Genomic DNA, 19,411 nt, shown 5'->3' on the forward strand with positions numbered 1-19,411 from the left:
TAATGAAAGTAAGTTCAGCCTATCCAACCCTTCCTCATGATAAAACAACCCATTCATTCCAAATGTCAATCTAGTTAAACTCCTCGGAATCACCACCAAAACATTTATAACCTTCCCTGAATAAGGATCCTGAAACTGCTCACTGCATTTGAGATGTGGTTGCACCAATGTCCAATGTAAGCATAACATCCTTTTTAATAAAGGGGAATATTCCATTAAGTATATCAGTGTAGTACTATTGTACAGCTGTACTATGCATTTGTCACTCATGTACTCAAACACCTACATCCCTCTGTACCTCAGAATTCTGCAGTGGTTCTCCACTTCTGGCTTAGTGTATGAGATAAAACACCACGTCTTCTGTGTCTTGGGGAAATCCTGCTGGCAGATATTGAATCTAAATAGCTCCTAAAATTTTAGTCATTTTAGTGACTAGAACCAGTGGATCTAATTGACAATGAGATGATTAATTGGGGTTGTTAACGTGGATCAATCAGGAAGCCCTGGCTGACCAATATAACCAGGGGTAGCACTCCTGTGGCGCAGTGGTAGTGTCCCTACCTCTGAGCCAGGAGGCCTAGATTCAAATCCTACCTGCTCCAGAGTTGTGTAATAACCTCTGAACAGGCTGTTTAGGAAAATATCCCCCTATAACCAGGGGATTTCAAATCTTCTCAGTTCAGGGACTGACTCCGAGCTGGATGGCCACAGCCAGTGAACTGTGCACAAGTAACTAATGGGTGACTTGATGATGGGATTCTGGCTTCTGTGCAGTTATTTTGGTCACACTGCCTTATTAACATATTTAAATTGCTGGATGACCTGTCAAGAGCAGGTTAATTGGCTGCCACTCAACCCATTTCTATTAAAATGGGAAGTGAATCTGTGAAAGACAGCTTTGTGTCTAGTTTCTCAGTTTGGAAATTTTGACATCCTCCATCCATAAGTTACTCATGTCTGTTGTAAAGGGTTAAAGTCTACTAGTGCAACCACCTGATGAAGGAGCGGTGCTCTGAAAGCTTGTGCTTCCAATTAAACCTGTTGGACTAGAACCTGGTGTTGTGTGATTTGTAACTTTGTACACCCCAGTCCATCGCCGGCATCTCCAAATCAGTGCATCTTTCAGCAGACTATTTCAATTATACAGAATATGCTCTGGCATTATTTAAGGATTGTGGCTTGTGAGGAATCAGTAAATATATTATCTTACAATGTGTAAAAAAAGGTCCAACTCCATTTTTAGGTACTCATTTCAAGTATGAGTGCCATTAGTTCTGATATACGCTGTTCAGGGACAAGATGAATCCCCTTTTGCTAAGGTACCTGCCTTCATTTGGCACAACAGCCCATAATGGTCCCCAGCCTAGAAATAAAAGGGAACTCCTGAGAGAGGATTTGACTTTCCCCATTTCAAGCCTTTTCTGATATAGGTGCTCTTGCTTGAACGGGCAGCAGCAAGTTATGCAACTAGATCTTGTGGAAGCTGTAAAAGCCTAAATTTCATTATTTCTGCATCTACATTTAATGTTTCCTCTGTTGATTATTTTGGGCATAGGATTAAGTCTCAAAGCTATATGTTCAAAAACTTTGAAGCTTACATTTGCATTTTGACAAACCAAAATCTATATTAGAACTTAGTCTATGCAAAAATAGACTGCGAAAAGATCTTCAATAACATTGAGTTTAAATATGCCAAGATGTATGTCTGAACCATCATTATCTCTGCAAGTAAAATCTAACAAATTGCTTGTGGCTGTAATCAATATTAATTAAACTTTGGTCTGTTGAACCTGGATGGTTGACATAGCTATTTGTTTAGATTGATTTGTGACCATGCCTAGTCCACTTGCCTTAGCTGGGATTTGAATCAGAATGCTTCTGTCATAACGTGTTCAACTTCAGTGAGCACAGAGAATTCAAAAGTACTGAGGTCCATTTCAAATTGATTGCCCTCTCTGCACCTCAGTCAGGTACTGGAAGAGAATACATGGCTTGTGCATTCTTCTCCAAAGGTTTAATTAATCAGCCAGAAAAGGTATACCGCCATCACATTACATTTATAATGTCTGAATGAGTTTCTCAGTTAGTGAGTCAACAGTGCTAGCTAGACGGCATTTAAATTGTTCATTCCTTGTTCACTTCATCTAACCTAGCTGTCACGTCCACAGTTGCCCTTACTTAAGTTTAAAATAGTAGTCTTATGCCCACTCATCTATCCTTCAAACTTGATGTAAAACAATCATGTTATGATTATTGTTACAGAGAAGTGCTTCTTTTTTAAACTCTGAAGTTAGTAATTAACCCAGTGACATTACATATTACCAAGCTGAGTATATACCCTACTCTCTGGTTTGTTTTAGAATATGCTACTGTAAGAACTTTTCTTGAAAACACTCTATGAACCCCTCATCAAGAACTGTAATATCAATCTGACATTGAGTTTATACAAAGATTGAAGTCACCCATAATAGTTGGTGTCCCTTTATCACAATAACCCAATATTTGTCCTTCCTACATCCCTTTGTATTACTGTTTGGAAGTCTGTGCATCACTCCCAATAGTTACTTCTTTCCTGTACTTTTTCTCAGCTCTACTCAGACTGATCCCACATCCTGATCTCTTGAAATAAATTGTCTCTATTTTTTGCACCAATAACATTGTTGATTAAGAGTGCTACCCCTCTGCCCTAACATAATGTCTTACTCATCTTACTATTGTATACCACCTAATATTCAGAGCTCAATTCTTCTTACCCCATAGCCATGTCTCCATAATAGTGATCAAATCATGTTTATTCTGTTCAATGTGTGCTATCAATTGATCTACTTTAATACACCTCTATGTTAACTTTAAGTGCTCATTGTGAATTTGTTGTAACTTAAGTCTATTTTGTTAACTTCCTACAGATGATAAGACCACTTTTCAGGATACCAGGCGCCATGTGGATGCAGTAATTGGCAAGAAAAATTACACAGTAAACCGTTTACAAAATGCTGTAAACCAGTTAGCATTGATTGAGCCAAGTAAGTACTTCTGCAAATATAATTTTCATTAAGGTACAACAATTTTCATTCATCTTGCAACTTTAATCTTACAAAACAGTTAGGGATGGGAAGATTTACTGTTACTGGACTCAGAGTTTGAAGCCAGGTCGGAATCTTCTGTGCTGTTACTGTTGAGTATGTGATGTGTCTCAGCAAAGATTGGTATCCTTTTGTAGTTTTTGTGCCATATCTAAATTTGGGTTCAAGACAAGTCAGATGAGGAGAATGCGAAGTCAAGAAATCTCTTCAAACTTCAGCTTCTATAGAATTCTATTTATCGCACTACATACAATTATACAGAGTAATCTGAGACGCACTGGCTCTGTTACTGTTCCATTGTGAAGAGGCTGTTATCTAAATGAACTTCTCTCTTCAGATCTAGTTGAATCTAGTTCACTCTTTCCACATTGTATTATTTATGCCATGAGGGGGAAGTAGCACATTACATCATCATAAGGTAGCTCTGGGATCCTAAAGCCCTTGCACAATGTGTATGATTTTAGTAAAGTTTTGCAGTGGTTACTTTTAACATCAACGGATATCCATCTTCACTGGGACAAGCCATCTCATTCAGACAGCCTCGCCATCAGCCTACGAGTATCTATTTCCCCATGCCATTATTGTATTTTTGACACTGACACTGTACCAGTGCCTAAAGAATAAAGTAAAATCACAGGTCAAAGACAATATAAGTCAATTAGTGTTTGGCACAACATTTTTTTTTGTTTTATAGAATCCTTTCGATGGATGAAACATTTTTTCTGGATGAATTCACATGATTTAAGAACATTATTTTGATGCCTTTATTGTCTCAACTCACCAATTCATGTATTGTCATTAACCTTCTGTTTTATACCAATGCACATTCTTCTGTTTCTGCTTCTGTAACTGACTGTCCATTTGCTTCTTTGGTAACTACTTGTTTATTCACTTTAGTCCTATTCTCCCTGAAGTCCCTGATTCCCTCTGCCTTATCCATTACCTTCCAATGTTAAAAAGGTAATGGACCCTAACGTTAATGGGCCTTTATTGCAAGCAGGATGGAGTATGAGTGTAGAGAAGTTTTCACAGGGCATTTTGTGGGAATGTGATTTAGGTTTTCCTAGTTAAGGAGGGCTACCCTTGCATTAGAAATTGTTCAAAGAAGGTTCACTGGGTTGATTCCTGAAGTGATTGTCTTGTGAACAGCTGAACATGTTTGGCCTATACTCATTGACCTTGAGAATAAATAAGACGTGATCTATTAAGACACATAACATTCTGTGTAGGTTTGGAGGGTAGATGCTGAAATGATGTTTCTCCTCATTGGGAATCTAGAACTAAAGGCTAAAAGTAAGAGCTATTCTGTTTGAGATCATGATGAGGAAATTTGTTTTCTCTGAGGGTCATTAATCTTTGGAAATCTCTTTCCCACAGAGCAGTGGATGCTGAGTTGTTGAATATATTCAAGGCTACATTGGACATATTTTTGATCAACAAGAGAGTCAAGGGCTAAGGAAGGCAGGCAGAAAAATGGAGCTTTGATCGTAATTAGATCAGCCAATATCTTATCAAATGATTGGGAAAGCTCAAAGCCAAATGGCCTATTCCTGCTTCTGTTTCTTAGTTTTTATTATCCAATTCCCAATTTTAACCATTTTCTTACTCAATATCTATGAATGTCACTTCTAATGACAATACTTGATTACATTTATATGTGATGAACAAAGTGTAAATAAAACCTAAACAGGATCTTAGGCTTATGGAAGGTTATTCCAGGACTAAGTTAAAAACCACACAACACCAGGTTATAGTCCAACCGGTTTAATTGGAAGCACACTAGCTTTCGGAGCGACGCTCCTTCATCAGGTGATAGTGAAGGGCTCGATCGTAACACAGAATTTATAGCAAAAATTTACAGTGTGATGTAACTGAAATTATACATTGAAAAATTGATTGTCTGTTAAGCCTTTCATCTTTTAGAATACAGTGATAGTTTCACTTCTTTCAAGTATAAATCACCAAATCTCCAAATCATTCCAGGACTAAGTAGGCATCAGTAATTTTGAAATATAATTTAAATATGTCAAGAAACAGAATTCTATTAACTCACTTTTCATGATTGGTATTGATGAGTAGATTGCACAGTTTTTGTCTGATTATGTCTCTGAGATTAGAGTGGTCAGACTACGGAAAGTGACATCCCTATTAAGGATCACTCTAAAAAAAATGATGGAACTCATTATAAATCATGATGGAAAATTAGTGCAAATTTTAACATATGTAAATATTTTAGGTAATAAGAACCAGTTCAACCAATCAAAGCTAATTGCAGAAGAAGCAAAAGACACTGCTGAAATGGTCCTGCAGGCTGTAAATGATATGGATGAGTTTTTGAAAGGCTGGCCTCAGAATATAAGTGCTTCTGCTGAAGATGGGACTGCTTTCAAGAAGACAGTGAGCTCAGCTGGTGACTCAGGTACAGGATGGTTGAGTGGTTATCATACAACTCCTATTTCATATCCTTTCATACTTAGAAAGAAACTCAAAACTTTGTAAAATGATGTGACTTCAGAGTTTACAAACTGCAAAGACAAGAGCCTGCCATTAGAATTTCAAATAATGAGAATTCAAATTGTAATATTTCTTCAGTCCTAAATTGACCGTTAAAAAGAAATTCTGAGAGGTTGCAAGTGTATAATTTTAGATTAGATTCCCTACAGAGTGGAAACAGGGCCTTCGGCCCAACAAGTCCACACCAACCCTCCGAAGAGTAACCCACCCAGATCCACTTCCCTCTGACTAATGCAGCTAACACTAGGGGCAACTTAGCATGGCAAATTCCCCTGGCCTGTGGGAAGAAACCAACACAGACATGGGGAGAATGTGCAAACTCCACACAGACAGTCACCCAAGCCTGGAACCCTGGTGCTGTGAGGCAGCAGTGCTAACCACTGAGCCACCAGAAATGTAATGGTTCCATTGCTGGCCTGGAGACATGAATTTGCATTATACCACAGCAGGTGGAGAATTCAAGTCTACTTATTTAAAGAAATCTGGAATTTAAGAAAAGCAGGCGGAATTACAGTGACCATGAATCACTGAATTGTCATTTTAATCCATTTGGTTTATTAATGCACTTTCATAGAAGGAAATCTAATGTTTATATACAATCTGGTTTTTTAGTGACTGCAAAACCACAGAAATGTGATTGACTCTTAACTGCCTGCTGAAATGTTCTAACGAATCAGTTCCTGCTCTGGACTATTTAAACTCTGTATTCCTATTCTAGCATTTTTAATTTTTATTACTTCAATCTGTGACAACACCATATCTGCACCTAAGCACCCTGTAACTAAGGTGGTGCCAAGAGGTGACATTACAAATTTTTCACCACACTCATTTGAGTGCATTGACAGTAAACACTTTTCTATTCTATTCCAGTCTTCCTTGCATTTAGGTAGACAGTAGGTGACTCGTCACCACCTTTTCACTGGCAATTAGAGGTGGACCATCAATGCTGGCTTTACCATATCATATTAACGAATAAAAATAATGTAAAAGAAATATGGGAATGATATCATGGAAGTTAGGAAATTCTTTATCGGTAATACATGGAACAGCATAATAATCAAGCCACTACCGACTGCCTCCCTGGCAGACATTGACAATTTACTGTTGAATTAATTTAATCCTAAGATAAAAATGAAAGTGTGTTATTAAGTTTTGAATTCATGCACCAATTATAAATTGAAGGTCTATAAATTGGTAGTACAAATTTTGGTGTTACTGAGAAAAGACATTATTTCAAAGCTTTTCATTTTGAACATATCAGGACAGTTTGTAAAAATGCAAAAAGGTGGAGAGCAATATGTATCCTGTATGAGAGGAGAGAGCTGATTGGTTGCCAAGGGATTCTGATTGGTAAAGGTGCCACATTTACCTGTTAAGCTTTGATTAAATTTCACACCAGTTAGGTTGATATCAAGACATTGCCATGAGAAATAAACCTTAGAAAGGCTGTCACCTGTTTTTGTGACTTGAAGCAGGTGCAATTTTTCTCCATTGTTTTTTTGCAAAGAATAGTGGCCTATGTAATACTACATATCTGTGAATATTTAGGTATAACAGTGGGCTACATAAAAGACTGGCTCAGTGTACTGGTGCTTTTGAGGTTTAATTTAAAAACATGGTACCTCCCATGTATGCTCACCCCTCACCCTTTCGCAAAATCCCCTTGTCCCATAAAGATAACCCATCGTGGCCCTAACCCCAGCCAGTTGTAGTTGTCAATCAACCATGAAATAGAAGGAATAGCACTGTGATAATGGATGGGAGTGAAATCAGCTGTACAGCAGTAATCAAGAAATGAAAACTCTTGTGCTTATTTTCTATGAAGTAGCAAGCATTTTTTTTTAAAAGGTCCAGACATCTTTTTCAAAGATTTTAAAATGTAGGAATTTTAAAAGCTTTCACAACTGTTTTTGACAGCTCCATTTGACAGGTCTTGTTGTCAATTGAAATAAGCCCAAAGGTTTCCATTACTGGATTAGGTTGCTAAAAGTGCAAATGTTTTTATGTTGCACATCAGAATTCCTCATATGTTAGTCATTTTTTGGCTATTATATCTCTTTATATTTACTGTCATACTAAGCTTTCCAAAATTATTATGCTTGTCTAATATCTAGTTATTTTCTGATGTTTGCTATATGAATAGTTTTTTTTAACTGGAATATTCAGTTAATCATGGCTGTAATGGTAAAATGAGAAAAGTACAGCCTTCTGCTTTACATGGGATAATCCTTTGAATTTGTGCAGCTTTTCAATGTTATATTGCTGTTGTATTTCCAGTGAAAAATTTGACAGAAATAGTTCCAAAACTCTTGGACAAACTTCGAATCGTGGAACAGAAAAAGCCAGCCAGCAATATTTCTGCCAGTATTCTGCGAATTCGAGAACTCATTGCACAGACACGCAATGTGGCCAGCAAGGTGAGAAGACCTACTCACTCAAGTTAATGGTAGAATAATTCAAGCACCATGTTTGTCTTAATCAAAAGCAAAATGCTGTGAATGTTGGAAATCTGAAACAAAAACAAAGTGTTGTAAAAACTCAGCATCTGTGGGGAGAGAAACAGTTTCAATGTTCAGTATGGTTCTTCTCTTTCTACAGATACAACCAGACCTGCTGAGTTTCTTCAGCATGTTTTGTTTTCATTAGTATTCACCTTATTTCAAGCTAATTTAAAGCACAGAAAGTGAGTATCTCAGAACAATAACCCTATCTTTTAGTTGACAGCCACTGATGAAGAAGCAGTGCTCCAAAAGCTAGTGCCTCCAAATAAACCTGTTGGACTATAACCTGGTGTTCTGTGATTTTTAACTTTGTACACCCCAGTCCGACACTGGCACCTCCAAATCCTATTCTTTTAGTTATTTTGAGAAAATGTATTGCTAAATACACTCTAGGAAAAATTTGCAACATGTGTTACAAGTAGGGAGTGTCAGTCAATGGCTTTTGAGATAAGATAAAATTTTCCACCATTATGGAATCCTTATGAATGGAAAGTCTTTAGTAGAGCACTAGTGATTTATTTCATGGATGTAGCCATTTTTATAATTTAATATTCCAATTTGTAGCTCGTTGTTAATAGAGTTGTTAAGTGACAGCATATTCTGAATTAAGTATACATGATCCAGGCTTCATGACAAACTTTCCACGTGGAGTGTGTCTCCCTGGCACCACATAACTGAGTACATCAATCCTAACCTCGGATCCCAATCCTAACCCTATCTGAGCACATTGAATTAAAATTGATGCTAAAAGTTCATATTAAATTTTAGTTATGGCATTCAGAGCAGTTCAAATTTCAATAAAACCAACTGAATAATGTTTGTGAGAAGATTTGTAGCTCAGTTGCTTGTTGTTGTGGTTCTGTTCACCGAGCTGGGAATTTGTGTTGCAGACGTTTTGTCCCCTGTCTAGGTGACATCCTCAGTGCTTGGGAGCCTCCTGTGAAACGCTTCTGTGTTGTTTCCTCCTGCATTTATAGTAGTTTGTCTCTGCCGCTTCCGGTTGTCCGTTCCAGCTGTCAGCTGCAGTGGCCGGTATATGGGTCCAGGTTGATGTGTTTGTTGATAGAATCTGTGGATGAGTGCCATGCCTCTAGGAATTCCCTGGCTGTTCTCTGTTTGGCTTGTCCTATAATAGTAGTGTTGTCCCAGTCGAACTCATGTTGCTTGTCATCTGCGTGTGTGGCTACTAAGGATAGCTGACCAGACAAAATGTCTGCAACACAAATTCCCAGCTCGGCGAACAGAACCACAACAACCAACTGAATATAATTATTTATACTAAACATGCTGCATATTATTTTACTGAATTTCCACTATTCTCTCAGCCTTTTCCTTTAATTTGGTGAAGTTGACGGCTTTGAATAGCATCAAAAATCCTCAGTGATAGGCTTCACTAAAGCTGTTTTGTTTTATCAGCTTCTGTTGCCCATCACTGCCTTATACTAACGTGGAGCAACTGGTAAGGCTAAGATTTGGCTTCAGATTTGACTCCCAGTATGATTACAAATCAATCACTAGAGATTTCCTCTCTTTTGCACAAACAAAAGGCAGAGTTTTTCATTTTTTTGTTTAAAGTATAGGGGCAAGTATGTATGGTGTTAACCGAAAAAACACAAACACTGCTGAGGAAACTCATCCAATCATTCTCCAATAATCACATTAGGAGCTGACAGGTGAAAAGTGGGTGAGTTTCTATTCAAAACACAGACCTTGAAACTGTCATCCCTGATGAGTCAGAGGCTGGCAGCTTCTTAGTCCCAAAGTCTGTAATTGTGGCCGAAACCTTGTTGATTCAACGTTGAGTTAAGTACTTTTTATATTATTTTCGTGAGGTGGAAGCTACAAGGAGAGGGGGTTTGAGTTTCAGAATCTACCTCTTTCCTGTCCATCCATGTCTCAGATTTCCCCCAGGTTGCAATACACTTTCATGAATGCAGATTTCTCCAGCTTTCTCATTTCCCCTCCCCCCACCTTTTCTCTGTCCCAGCCCTCAGACTCAGCACCGCCTTGTTGACCTGCAATCTTCTTCCTGACCTGTCCGCCCCCACCCCCTCTCCGGCCTATCACCCTCACCTTAACCTCCTTCCACCTATCATATTCCCAACGCCCCTCCCCCAAGTCCCTCCTCCCTACCTTTTTATCTTAGCCTGCTTGGCACACCCTCTTCATTCCTGAAGAAGGGCTTATGCCCGAAACGTCGATTCTCCTGTTCCTTTGATGCTGCCTGACCTGCTGCGCTTTTCCAGCAACACATTTTTAAGCTCTGATCTCCAGCATCTGCAGTCCTCACTTTCTCCTATACACTTTCATCCCTAAGCCAATAAGCAGGTCTGCTTGTGCCAACCCTTGGCACCCACCAGAGAGGTTGGTGATCATGGAAGATGGAAAGTGTCTATTTATTGTTTAGCTAAGGGCCTTAATTGGTGGCAGGTTGTGAAGAATGCCTGTGGACCCTTCTGCTCAAAACTTAATTTGTGATGTGGTAAGAAGGGATGACCTTTTCACCAAAAGAAACTCACTCAATTATATCCTCTTCTCACCACCTCTCTCACCACTTCCAAAGAGGGGGAAATCATGTCCACTGTTTACCTGTTATTTAATTATAATCCATGGGTGTATAAATTGACTGACAGTATCAGTTTAAGAAGCAAATGATTTCCCTTTGTTCACTTCAGGTTCAAGTTTCCATGAAATTTGATGGCCAATCTGCAGTGGAACTTCATCCAAAAGCAAACTTGGAAGAGCTCAAGTCTTTTACTTCATTGAGTTTGTTCATGCGAGTTCCTTCATTAAGTGAACAAGCTCAGGATGCCAACAAAGACAGATTCATCATGTACCTTGGAAACAAAAATGTAAGAGCATGTTGGTCTTACTGTAACAGTCCAAAGAATGGTATTGTACACAAGGAATTTTAATGCATTCAAAATTCTGCTGAACAGACTGGATTAAGTTTTACATTTGCAAATTTATTTTTTGCTGTGTTCCAGGGAAGACAAGATTACATTGGTTTGTGTGTTAAAAATGACAACTTAGTTTATGTCCACAATCTTGGAAATGGAGATGTTGAGATTCCTTTGAACTCAAAGCCAGTTAGCACCTGGCCAAACTACTTCAATTTAATCAAAGTAGAAAGGTAACTCCCTTCTGATCTCTGTTATGGTCAAAGTATGTTTTCGTGAAAATAATTCAAACTATAATAACTTTCTGGTATTAACTGTCACATGAATCTGAGCAATGACGAACATTTTTGTTTTCCGGTTTTTCTGTTCAGTTCATCCCTTATCCAGATATTTCTTTTGTCAGAAAATGAAACAAGCCGGGATGGGTAGTGCAGTTTTTGAACTCAGGGTTAAAACATGTGGAGGCAGAATCTTTATGACTTGAAGGGTCAGAAATGAGCTTTGGTAACCAAAAAAAGAATAGAGTGATAGCTTGTGTGTCAATCTGCTGTCTCTGCTTCCAGTCCACTTCATGAGGGTAAGAGATGGTCAATGGGAGGACAGGCTAGTCAACTCTCCCACAGCAAATTGAGCAAATTAAAATGCTTAAAGAGCTCTTTCGGAGTTCACCTTCACAAAGTTTTGTGGGAGTAGGAGGAATAATCACAATGAGACCAGTTTAAACGTGGCAAGAAGAGGGTGAACTGCATTTGGAATGTAGAAAATCAACGTATACGTTGTATTGAAGAAACTTAGTGGAACAGACAGGGACTCCCCCATCACAGGAAAAATATAAGAAATGTTTACAAATTGTCACAATTCCCCAATCAGTAAAATACTTAGCTCCAATGATAAATGTTCAATCATCATTGTTCACATAGTATTAAGACAATACATAGTGATACCAATAAAGACCCAGCTTGTTTTTATTCAAATGCAATAGAAAGTTAATTTTGAATCTTAGAAAAATTAGGAATGTTCTAATATGAGCAGTTGATTTCACACTGGCAGGTTACCACTGGGCAAGAAAAATGAAAATATACCATTGCATCACTGGCCTAAATGCCCACTACGCTGCAGTAACTTGTAAAGTTTTCTGTAGCAACATCTCCCAGACCCTAACCCTAACCCTGTTGCAGGTGACCTCTCGCAGAATGGCAGTAGATACATGTGAACAATATCAGTTCCAAGTTCCTCAAGCAATCACACCCTGATCTGACTTGAGCATATATTACTGTGCCATTTTCACTGGTGAATGAACATTCTTCAATCCTTACTTTACAACATTATGGGAGCACTTAAGTCTCATTAAAGAAAATGCATTTATACTGGGTCTTTTGTAACCTCGGAATGACCAAAGAAACTTCAAGGCCAGTAAGGTACGTTTGTTTCAAGTGTGTTTGCTGCAGAATAATAAACATGGCAGACAACTCACACACAGAAGGGTCCAATCGGAACCTGCTAATGTCTAATCCAGTTTAGTAGTATGGTTTGAGGGATGAATTCTGGCCAAGACACTGAGAGAACTCCCCTGCTTTTGTCAAATATGCACCCATATGAAAGCGTAGAAGAGTCTCATTGTCCCAGGAACAATTACATATGGACAATAAAATGTAGTTTTTGCCAAGAATGCCTAAATCTTGAACATTCTCCGATTGGAGAATTTCAATCTAGCCTAACCTAACATCAAGAGTAAAACAAATTGGAAAGTCAGATTGAATTAAAAATAAACTTGAGTGAAGTGTCAAATGGACATTAACCATGGCCTCACCAATCAGAAGGAGCAGCAAGATAGAGGGTTGTGAAGAAGTGTATTTTTGCTGAATGAGTGGTGGGAATTTAGAACTTACTGCATTTAAAAGTAATAAAAACAGAAAACCCTATAACATTTAAGAAGGCTGTGGAGCATGGAAAATGGGATTAGAATAGTTAACTGCCAGAAGTGGCTGGCAAAGTCTCAGTGGGCTGAAGAGCCCTTTTCTGTATTTGTAGATCACATTCAGTGGTTGACAACAACTCTTAATGATTTATTCTTAACTGACAAATATTTCAGAAGTTAACAAAAGCAAAGCAGGATATTATCAATATGATTTTCATCATGTTCTTTTCCTTTCTGGTAGAGTTGGAAGGCATGGAAAAATACAACTAACTGTACCTAGCCCAGGTAGCACAGAAGAGCAAAAATTTATCCAGAAAGGAGCAAGTGAAGGCAATGATTCTCTACTAGATCTGGAAGCTGATAACATGGTTTTCTATTTGGGAGGAGTACCTCCAGATTTCCAGGTACGCCAAACTGAGTCAATTCTCAGACTGCGCTTTAAACTTGCAATGTATTTTCCTTTTAAAGATGTTAATACAGTAGTCTCCCACTACCCAATAGCACCTAACGCTGAAGCCTAAAACTGTGAATAGTAGCAAACACATTTTTAAAATGGGATTATACCTCCCCGGCAGTCCTCTGGTCGCTGGTTCTGGAAAGTTCCATGTAATATGATCGGGCTGCAGTAAACCACGGGAACTGAAACCGCAGTAAATGGACCCACGCTTATGGCAGTCACCTGTATTTTAAATGTTGATAAACTTGGTGAACTTCATCAAAGTGTGTTCAAGACAGTAATAGTCTTTAATTGCTGTAGCATCTTTTGTTACACCAGTCAAACCAGTAGAATTCAAAAGTAATTATTTTAGTCTTCTGATTTTTCCCAATACTCTTGAGTTATTTGTCCTTTGTTCTCAAGCCTCTTTCCAGGGAATTCTTCCAATTTCTTCAACTGGATTGCTTTATTGCAAATGCGGTACTTTTTGATTGACTGAAAATTAATGAAGTACTGTCACTACAATGTGTGCTTTCAGTAGCAGACATCAATATTGCTCAGATGGTCTGGTTAGATGACAGGCACATTGATCATGTACTATCTCCTCCTGTGCTTTGCTTTTTTTTCTTTTTGTTCATAATACCTATTCTGTGTAAAATTTGGGAGTGTTAAGAGTTTATTTAATAGTCTTGCACTTAATTCTCATAGGGATAATAAATAGGTTTTTTTTCAAGTTACTATTTATTCAACGTAGTTAAATAGCTCATATATTGGTGCTGTCATAAGCTCGTTAAGTTCAAGAAACTGACATCAGCTCCAAGTCAAATGAAATTACTTTTTAAATACCGATTTACGATTTTCTCCAGGAGTGAATGAAATTTAAATATCAAGTTATTTTCTCCAAACTGAGGCCAAGTTTAGGATTGAATTTCACAGAAGGATGTGTTGCCCCTGTAAGGTTCATTTTCAATGTGGTTAACGAAGATGGTTACTAGCCTCGAAATTCTTCTAAAATGCCTGAGGGCAGGTACTAAGTCTCCTAGTCAGCCGCCTTGCACAAAATAAACCACTCCAATACTTTGTCAATAAGCAACAATTTAGCAAGTCTTATTGCAGCTGTAATATGGAAGAATCATGGAATCCCTTCAGTGTGGAAGCAGGCCATTCAGCCTACCAAGTCCATATTAACCCTCCGAAGAGCATCCCACCGAAAGCTGATACAGTTTAAAGTGAGCAGGAAGAAGCTAAAAGGAGATATGCAAGGAAATGTTTTGAACAGAGAGTGGTAGGTGCCTGAACTGTACCGCTAGGGAAAGAGGTAGAAGCATTTACAATAGCTATGTTTAAGGCACATCCAGACAGACACATGAACAGACAGGAAATAAAAGGAATCAGACCATATACAGGCAGTTAGAATTAGTTTAGAATAACATCGTGGTTGGCACAGACATGATTGGCTGAAGGGTCTACACCCCATTCTCTGCTGTTATATGTTTGCTGTTCATCAACCAATCCAATGGAAGTCTATGGCCCAGCCTTCAGCAATGAGGCCAGAAAGAAAAATGGAGTCTAATAAGCACAACAAATATTCAATAAGATTATAGAAAGAAGCAAGCACAGCATCACTTTATGGAGATGTTAGTCTAATGTTATCCTACAAAATTATATAATTTATTTGTACTGAGTCATGCACTGTCCTTCTTGTTAAACTGTCAGGATATTCCTCTTGACAGAAAAAAACATTATGTTCTGGTAAAGGTTACAGCAAGAGCTTGACAACATAATATTATATAAAACTCACTTTCTGCACCTAGCCTTTCATAAGGTTATGGCATTGTTTTGCAAATTAATGGATTCATCTGAACAGAAGCATTTTCCTCTCTTCTTTGTCATAGCTCCCTGCCAGCTTAAACTTTCCAGGCTTTGTCGGCTGTATAGAACTGGCAACACTTAATGATGACATAATAAGCCTCTACAACTTCAAACGGACATACAACCTGAACACAACAGCTGAGCGACCCTGTACAAGGTGAACTGATCATTACATCTGTACACTTCGGCAAAGTATAATGTTTTCACTTTTTTAATACCAGAGGTAACCTCTTCAGTTGGCCTTAGGATTGAGATCAGAGTCTACTGGACCCACAGTTTCTCACCATTGGCAATTGTCCAGTTCATGTCGTCATCTACTTTTGAAGAGGTAAATAAGACCATAAGACATAGGACCAGAGTTAGGCCATTCAGCCCATTGAGATGAAAGTGAGGACTGCACATGCTGGAGATCAGAGTCAACATTAGAGTGGTGCAGGAAAAGCAGAGCAGGTCAGGCAGCATCTGAGGAGCAGGAAAATTGATGTTTCGTGAAGGAGCCCTTCATCAGGAATGAGACAGGGAGCCTCTGGGGTGAAGTGATAAATGGGAGGAGGGTGGGGCTGGAGAGAAGGTTGTGAAGAGTGTAATACGTGGATGGAGCTGGGGGATGAAGGTGATAGGTCAGAGAGGAGGGTGAAGAGGATGGGGGGAAGGAAGATTGGCAGTTAGGACAGGTCATAAGGATGGTGCTGAGCTGGCAGGTTGGAACTAGGGTAAGGTGGGGGGGGCGGGGAAATGAGGAAACTGGTGAAGTCCACATTGATGCCCTGGGGTTGAAGTATTCTGATGCAGAAGATGAGGCGTTCTTCCTCCAGGCATCGGGCGGTGACTGTGTGGTGGTGGAGGAGGTCCAGGACCTGCATGTCCTTGGCAGAGTGGGAGGAGGAGTTGAAATGTTCAGCCATGGGGCAGTGGGGTTGATTGGTGCAGGTGTTCTGGAGATGTTCTCTAAAGCGCTCTGCAAGAAGGCGTCCAGTTTCCCCAATGTAGAGGAGACCGCATCGGGAGCAACGCCTACAATAAATGACATTTGTGGAAGTGCAGGTGAAACTTTGATGGATGTGGAAGGCTCCTTTGGGGCCTTGGATGGAGGCGAGTGGGGAGGTGTGGAAGCAGGTTTTGCAATTCCTGCAGTGGCAGGGAAAGGTGCCAGGCAGGAGGATGGGTTGTTGGGGGGGCATGGACCTGACCAGGTATTCACAGAGGGGACGTTCTTTGCGGAAAGCAGAAAGGGGTGGGGAGGGAAATATATCCCTGGTGGTGGGGTCCGTTTGTAGGTGGCGGAAATGTCGGCGGCTGATGCAGTTTATGCGGAGGTCGGTGGGGCGTAAGTTGAGGACCGGGGGGGTTCTGTCCTTGTTATGGTTGGCGAGGTGGGGTTTGAGGGCAGAGGTGCGGGGTGCGGATGAATTGTGTTGGAGGGCATCTTTAACCAGGTGGGAGGGGAAGTTACGGTCTTTAAAGAAGGAGGCCATCTGGTGTGTTCTGTGCGGAACTGGTCCTCCTGAGAGAAGATACGGTGGAGGAATTGGGAATACAGGATGGCATTTTTGCAGGAGATAGGGTGGGAAGAGGTGTAATCCAGGTAGCTGTGGGAGTTGGTAGGTTTGTAAAAAATGTCAGTGTTGAGTCAGTCGTCGTTGATGGAGAGGGAGAGGTCCAGGAAGGGGAGGGAGGTGTCAGAGATGGTCCAGGTGAATTTAATGTCGGTGTGGAATGTGTGTGAAACTCCACTCCTCCAACCATAACAAGAACAGAACTCCCCAGTCCTCACCTTCCACCCCACCAACCTCCGCATAAACCGCATCATCTGCCGACATTTCCGCCACTTACAAATGGACCCCACCACCAGGGATATATTTCCCTCCCCATCCCTATCTGCTTTCCGCAAAGACCATTCCCTATGTACTACCTGGTCAGGTCCTCGCCCCCCACCAACTCACCCGCGCCTCCTGGCACCTTCTCCTGCCACCGCAGGAATTGCAAAACCTGCACCCACACCTCCTCCCTCACCTCCATCCAAGGCCTCAAAGGAGCCTTCCACATCCATCAGAGTTTCACCTGCACTTCCACAAATATCATTTATTGTATCCGTTGCTCCCGATGCAGTCTCCTTTTACATTGGGGAGACTGGACGCCTTCTTGCAGAGCGCTTTAGGGAACATCTCTGGGACACCTGCACCAATCAACCTCACCGCCCCATGGCCGAACATTTCAACTCCCCTCCCACTCTGCCAAGGACATGCAGGTCCTGGGCTTCCTCCATTGCCACTCCCTCACTGCCTGACACCTGGAGGAAGAACGCCTCATCTTCTGCCTCAGAACACTTCAACCCCAAGGCATCAATGTGGACTTCACCAGTTTCCTCATTTCCCCTCCCCCCACCTTACCCTAGTTCCAACCTGCCAGCTCAGCACTATCCTCATGACCTGTCCTACCTGCCAATCTTCCTTCCCACCTATCCCCTCCACTCTCCTCTCTGACCTATCACCTTCATTCCCCAGCTCCATTCACCTCTTGCACTCTTAGCTACCTTCTTTCCAGCCCCACCCTCCTCCCATTTATCTCTCCACCTGCCCGAAACATCGATTTTCCTGCTCCTCGGATGCTGCTTGAACTGCTGTGCTTTTCCAGCGCCACTCTAATCTTAACTCATTCAGCCCATCAAATCTGCTCCACCATTCAATCATGATTAATATGTATCTCAACGTCATTCTCTTGTCTTCTCCCTGTAGACCTTGTTCGCTTTACTGATCAAGAACCTATTTATCTCTGTCTTAAAGACATTCAATGACTCGACCTCTGCAGCCTTTTGTGGCAAGGAGTTCCACAGACTCATCACCATCTGGCTGAACAATTTCCTCCCTAACTCAGTTCTAAAGGGTCATCTCTTCACTCTGAGGCTGTGCCCTTCGATCCCAGTCTCCCCAACTGGTGGAAACATTTTCTCCATATCCACATGATCCAGGCACCTCATTATTCTCTAACTTTCAGTACAATCCCTCATCGTTCTTCTAACCTTCATTGAGTACAGACCCACAGGTGTCAACCACTCCTCACATGACAATCCTTTCATTCCCGGGGAACATTCTTGGAAATGTTCTCTGGCAGAACATCCTTCCTTAGATACAGAGCCTAAAACCATTCACAGTATTCCAAATACAGTCTAACCAGTGCCTTCTACATCCTCAGCAGTACATCTCTGCTCTTGTACTCCAGCCCTCTTGAAACAAGTACCAACATTGCGTTTGCCTTCCTAACTGCCAGCTAAACGTGCTTGGACAACCTTAAAAGAATCCTGAAATAGGACCCTTTGTGTTTCAGATTTCTGACGCTTTTCCCCATTTAGAGAATAATCTGTACCTCTTCCCTTCCTATCAAAGTGCAACACCTCACACTTTCCCATTTTGTATTCCATCTGTCATTTCTTTGCCGAAGTCCTTATGCAGCCTTCCCGCTTCCGCGACAGTACCAGTCTCTGTACCTATCTTTGTGTCATCTGCAACAGTGTCCTCTGTTACTTCATTCATAACATCAGTGTATAATGTGAATAGTTGTGGTCCTAAAACAGATCCCTGAGGAACTCTACTAGTCACCAGCTGCTAGTCTGAAAAAGAACCCTTTATCTCCACTTCTTCCAGTCAGCTAATCCTCTATCCGTGCCAGTACCTTGTCCCTAACACCATGGGCTCCTTTCTTATTTAGCAACTCCTGTGTAGTATCTTGTTGAAGGCCTTCTGGAAAACCAAATAGATCATGTCCATTGGCTCTCCGTTGTCTAACTTGCTCGGAACCTTCTCAAAGAATTCTTGTAGATTTATCAATGATGAAGCCAAGCTGACTGAGCCCTATTTGATCATGCATTTCCATGTATGCTGCAATCTCATCCTGAACAATGGACTCTTACAATTTTGCAATGACTGAGGTCCGGTCTATAATTTCTCATCTTCCATCTCACTCCCTTCTTAAATGGGGAAGGGGGAGAATACATTAGCCATTTTCCAGTTCTCTGGAATGCTGCCAGACTCCAATGATTCCTGAAAGATCACCACCAATGCCTCCACAGTCTGCTCATTTATCTCCTTCAGAACTCCAGCCTGGAGGACATCTGATCTGAGTGATTTATCCACCTTCAAATTCACCTCCACCGTTCAGCTTCCCCAACACTTGCACCTTAATGTTGGCCA

At 40.6% G+C, this 19,411-nt stretch overlaps 1 protein-coding gene across 1 annotated transcript in view; it reads left to right on the forward strand.

Moving 5' to 3' along the window:
- The window catches only part of lama4 (laminin, alpha 4), a 173,070-nt gene that overhangs the window by 91,490 nt on the left and 62,169 nt on the right, over window positions 1-19,411 (forward strand). Inside the window, exons 18-24 of the mRNA XM_072555716.1 lie at window positions 2,907-3,023; window positions 5,320-5,502; window positions 7,875-8,014; window positions 10,774-10,950; window positions 11,086-11,231; window positions 13,158-13,320; window positions 15,248-15,381. Coding sequence (XP_072411817.1) covers window positions 2,907-3,023; window positions 5,320-5,502; window positions 7,875-8,014; window positions 10,774-10,950; window positions 11,086-11,231; window positions 13,158-13,320; window positions 15,248-15,381 — 1,060 coding nt within the window. The remainder of the gene's footprint in view (window positions 1-2,906; window positions 3,024-5,319; window positions 5,503-7,874; window positions 8,015-10,773; window positions 10,951-11,085; window positions 11,232-13,157; window positions 13,321-15,247; window positions 15,382-19,411) is intronic.

The sequence above is a fragment of the Chiloscyllium punctatum genome, chromosome 3, assembly GCF_047496795.1.
Source record: "Chiloscyllium punctatum isolate Juve2018m chromosome 3, sChiPun1.3, whole genome shotgun sequence".
NCBI lineage: Eukaryota > Metazoa > Chordata > Chondrichthyes > Orectolobiformes > Hemiscylliidae > Chiloscyllium > Chiloscyllium punctatum.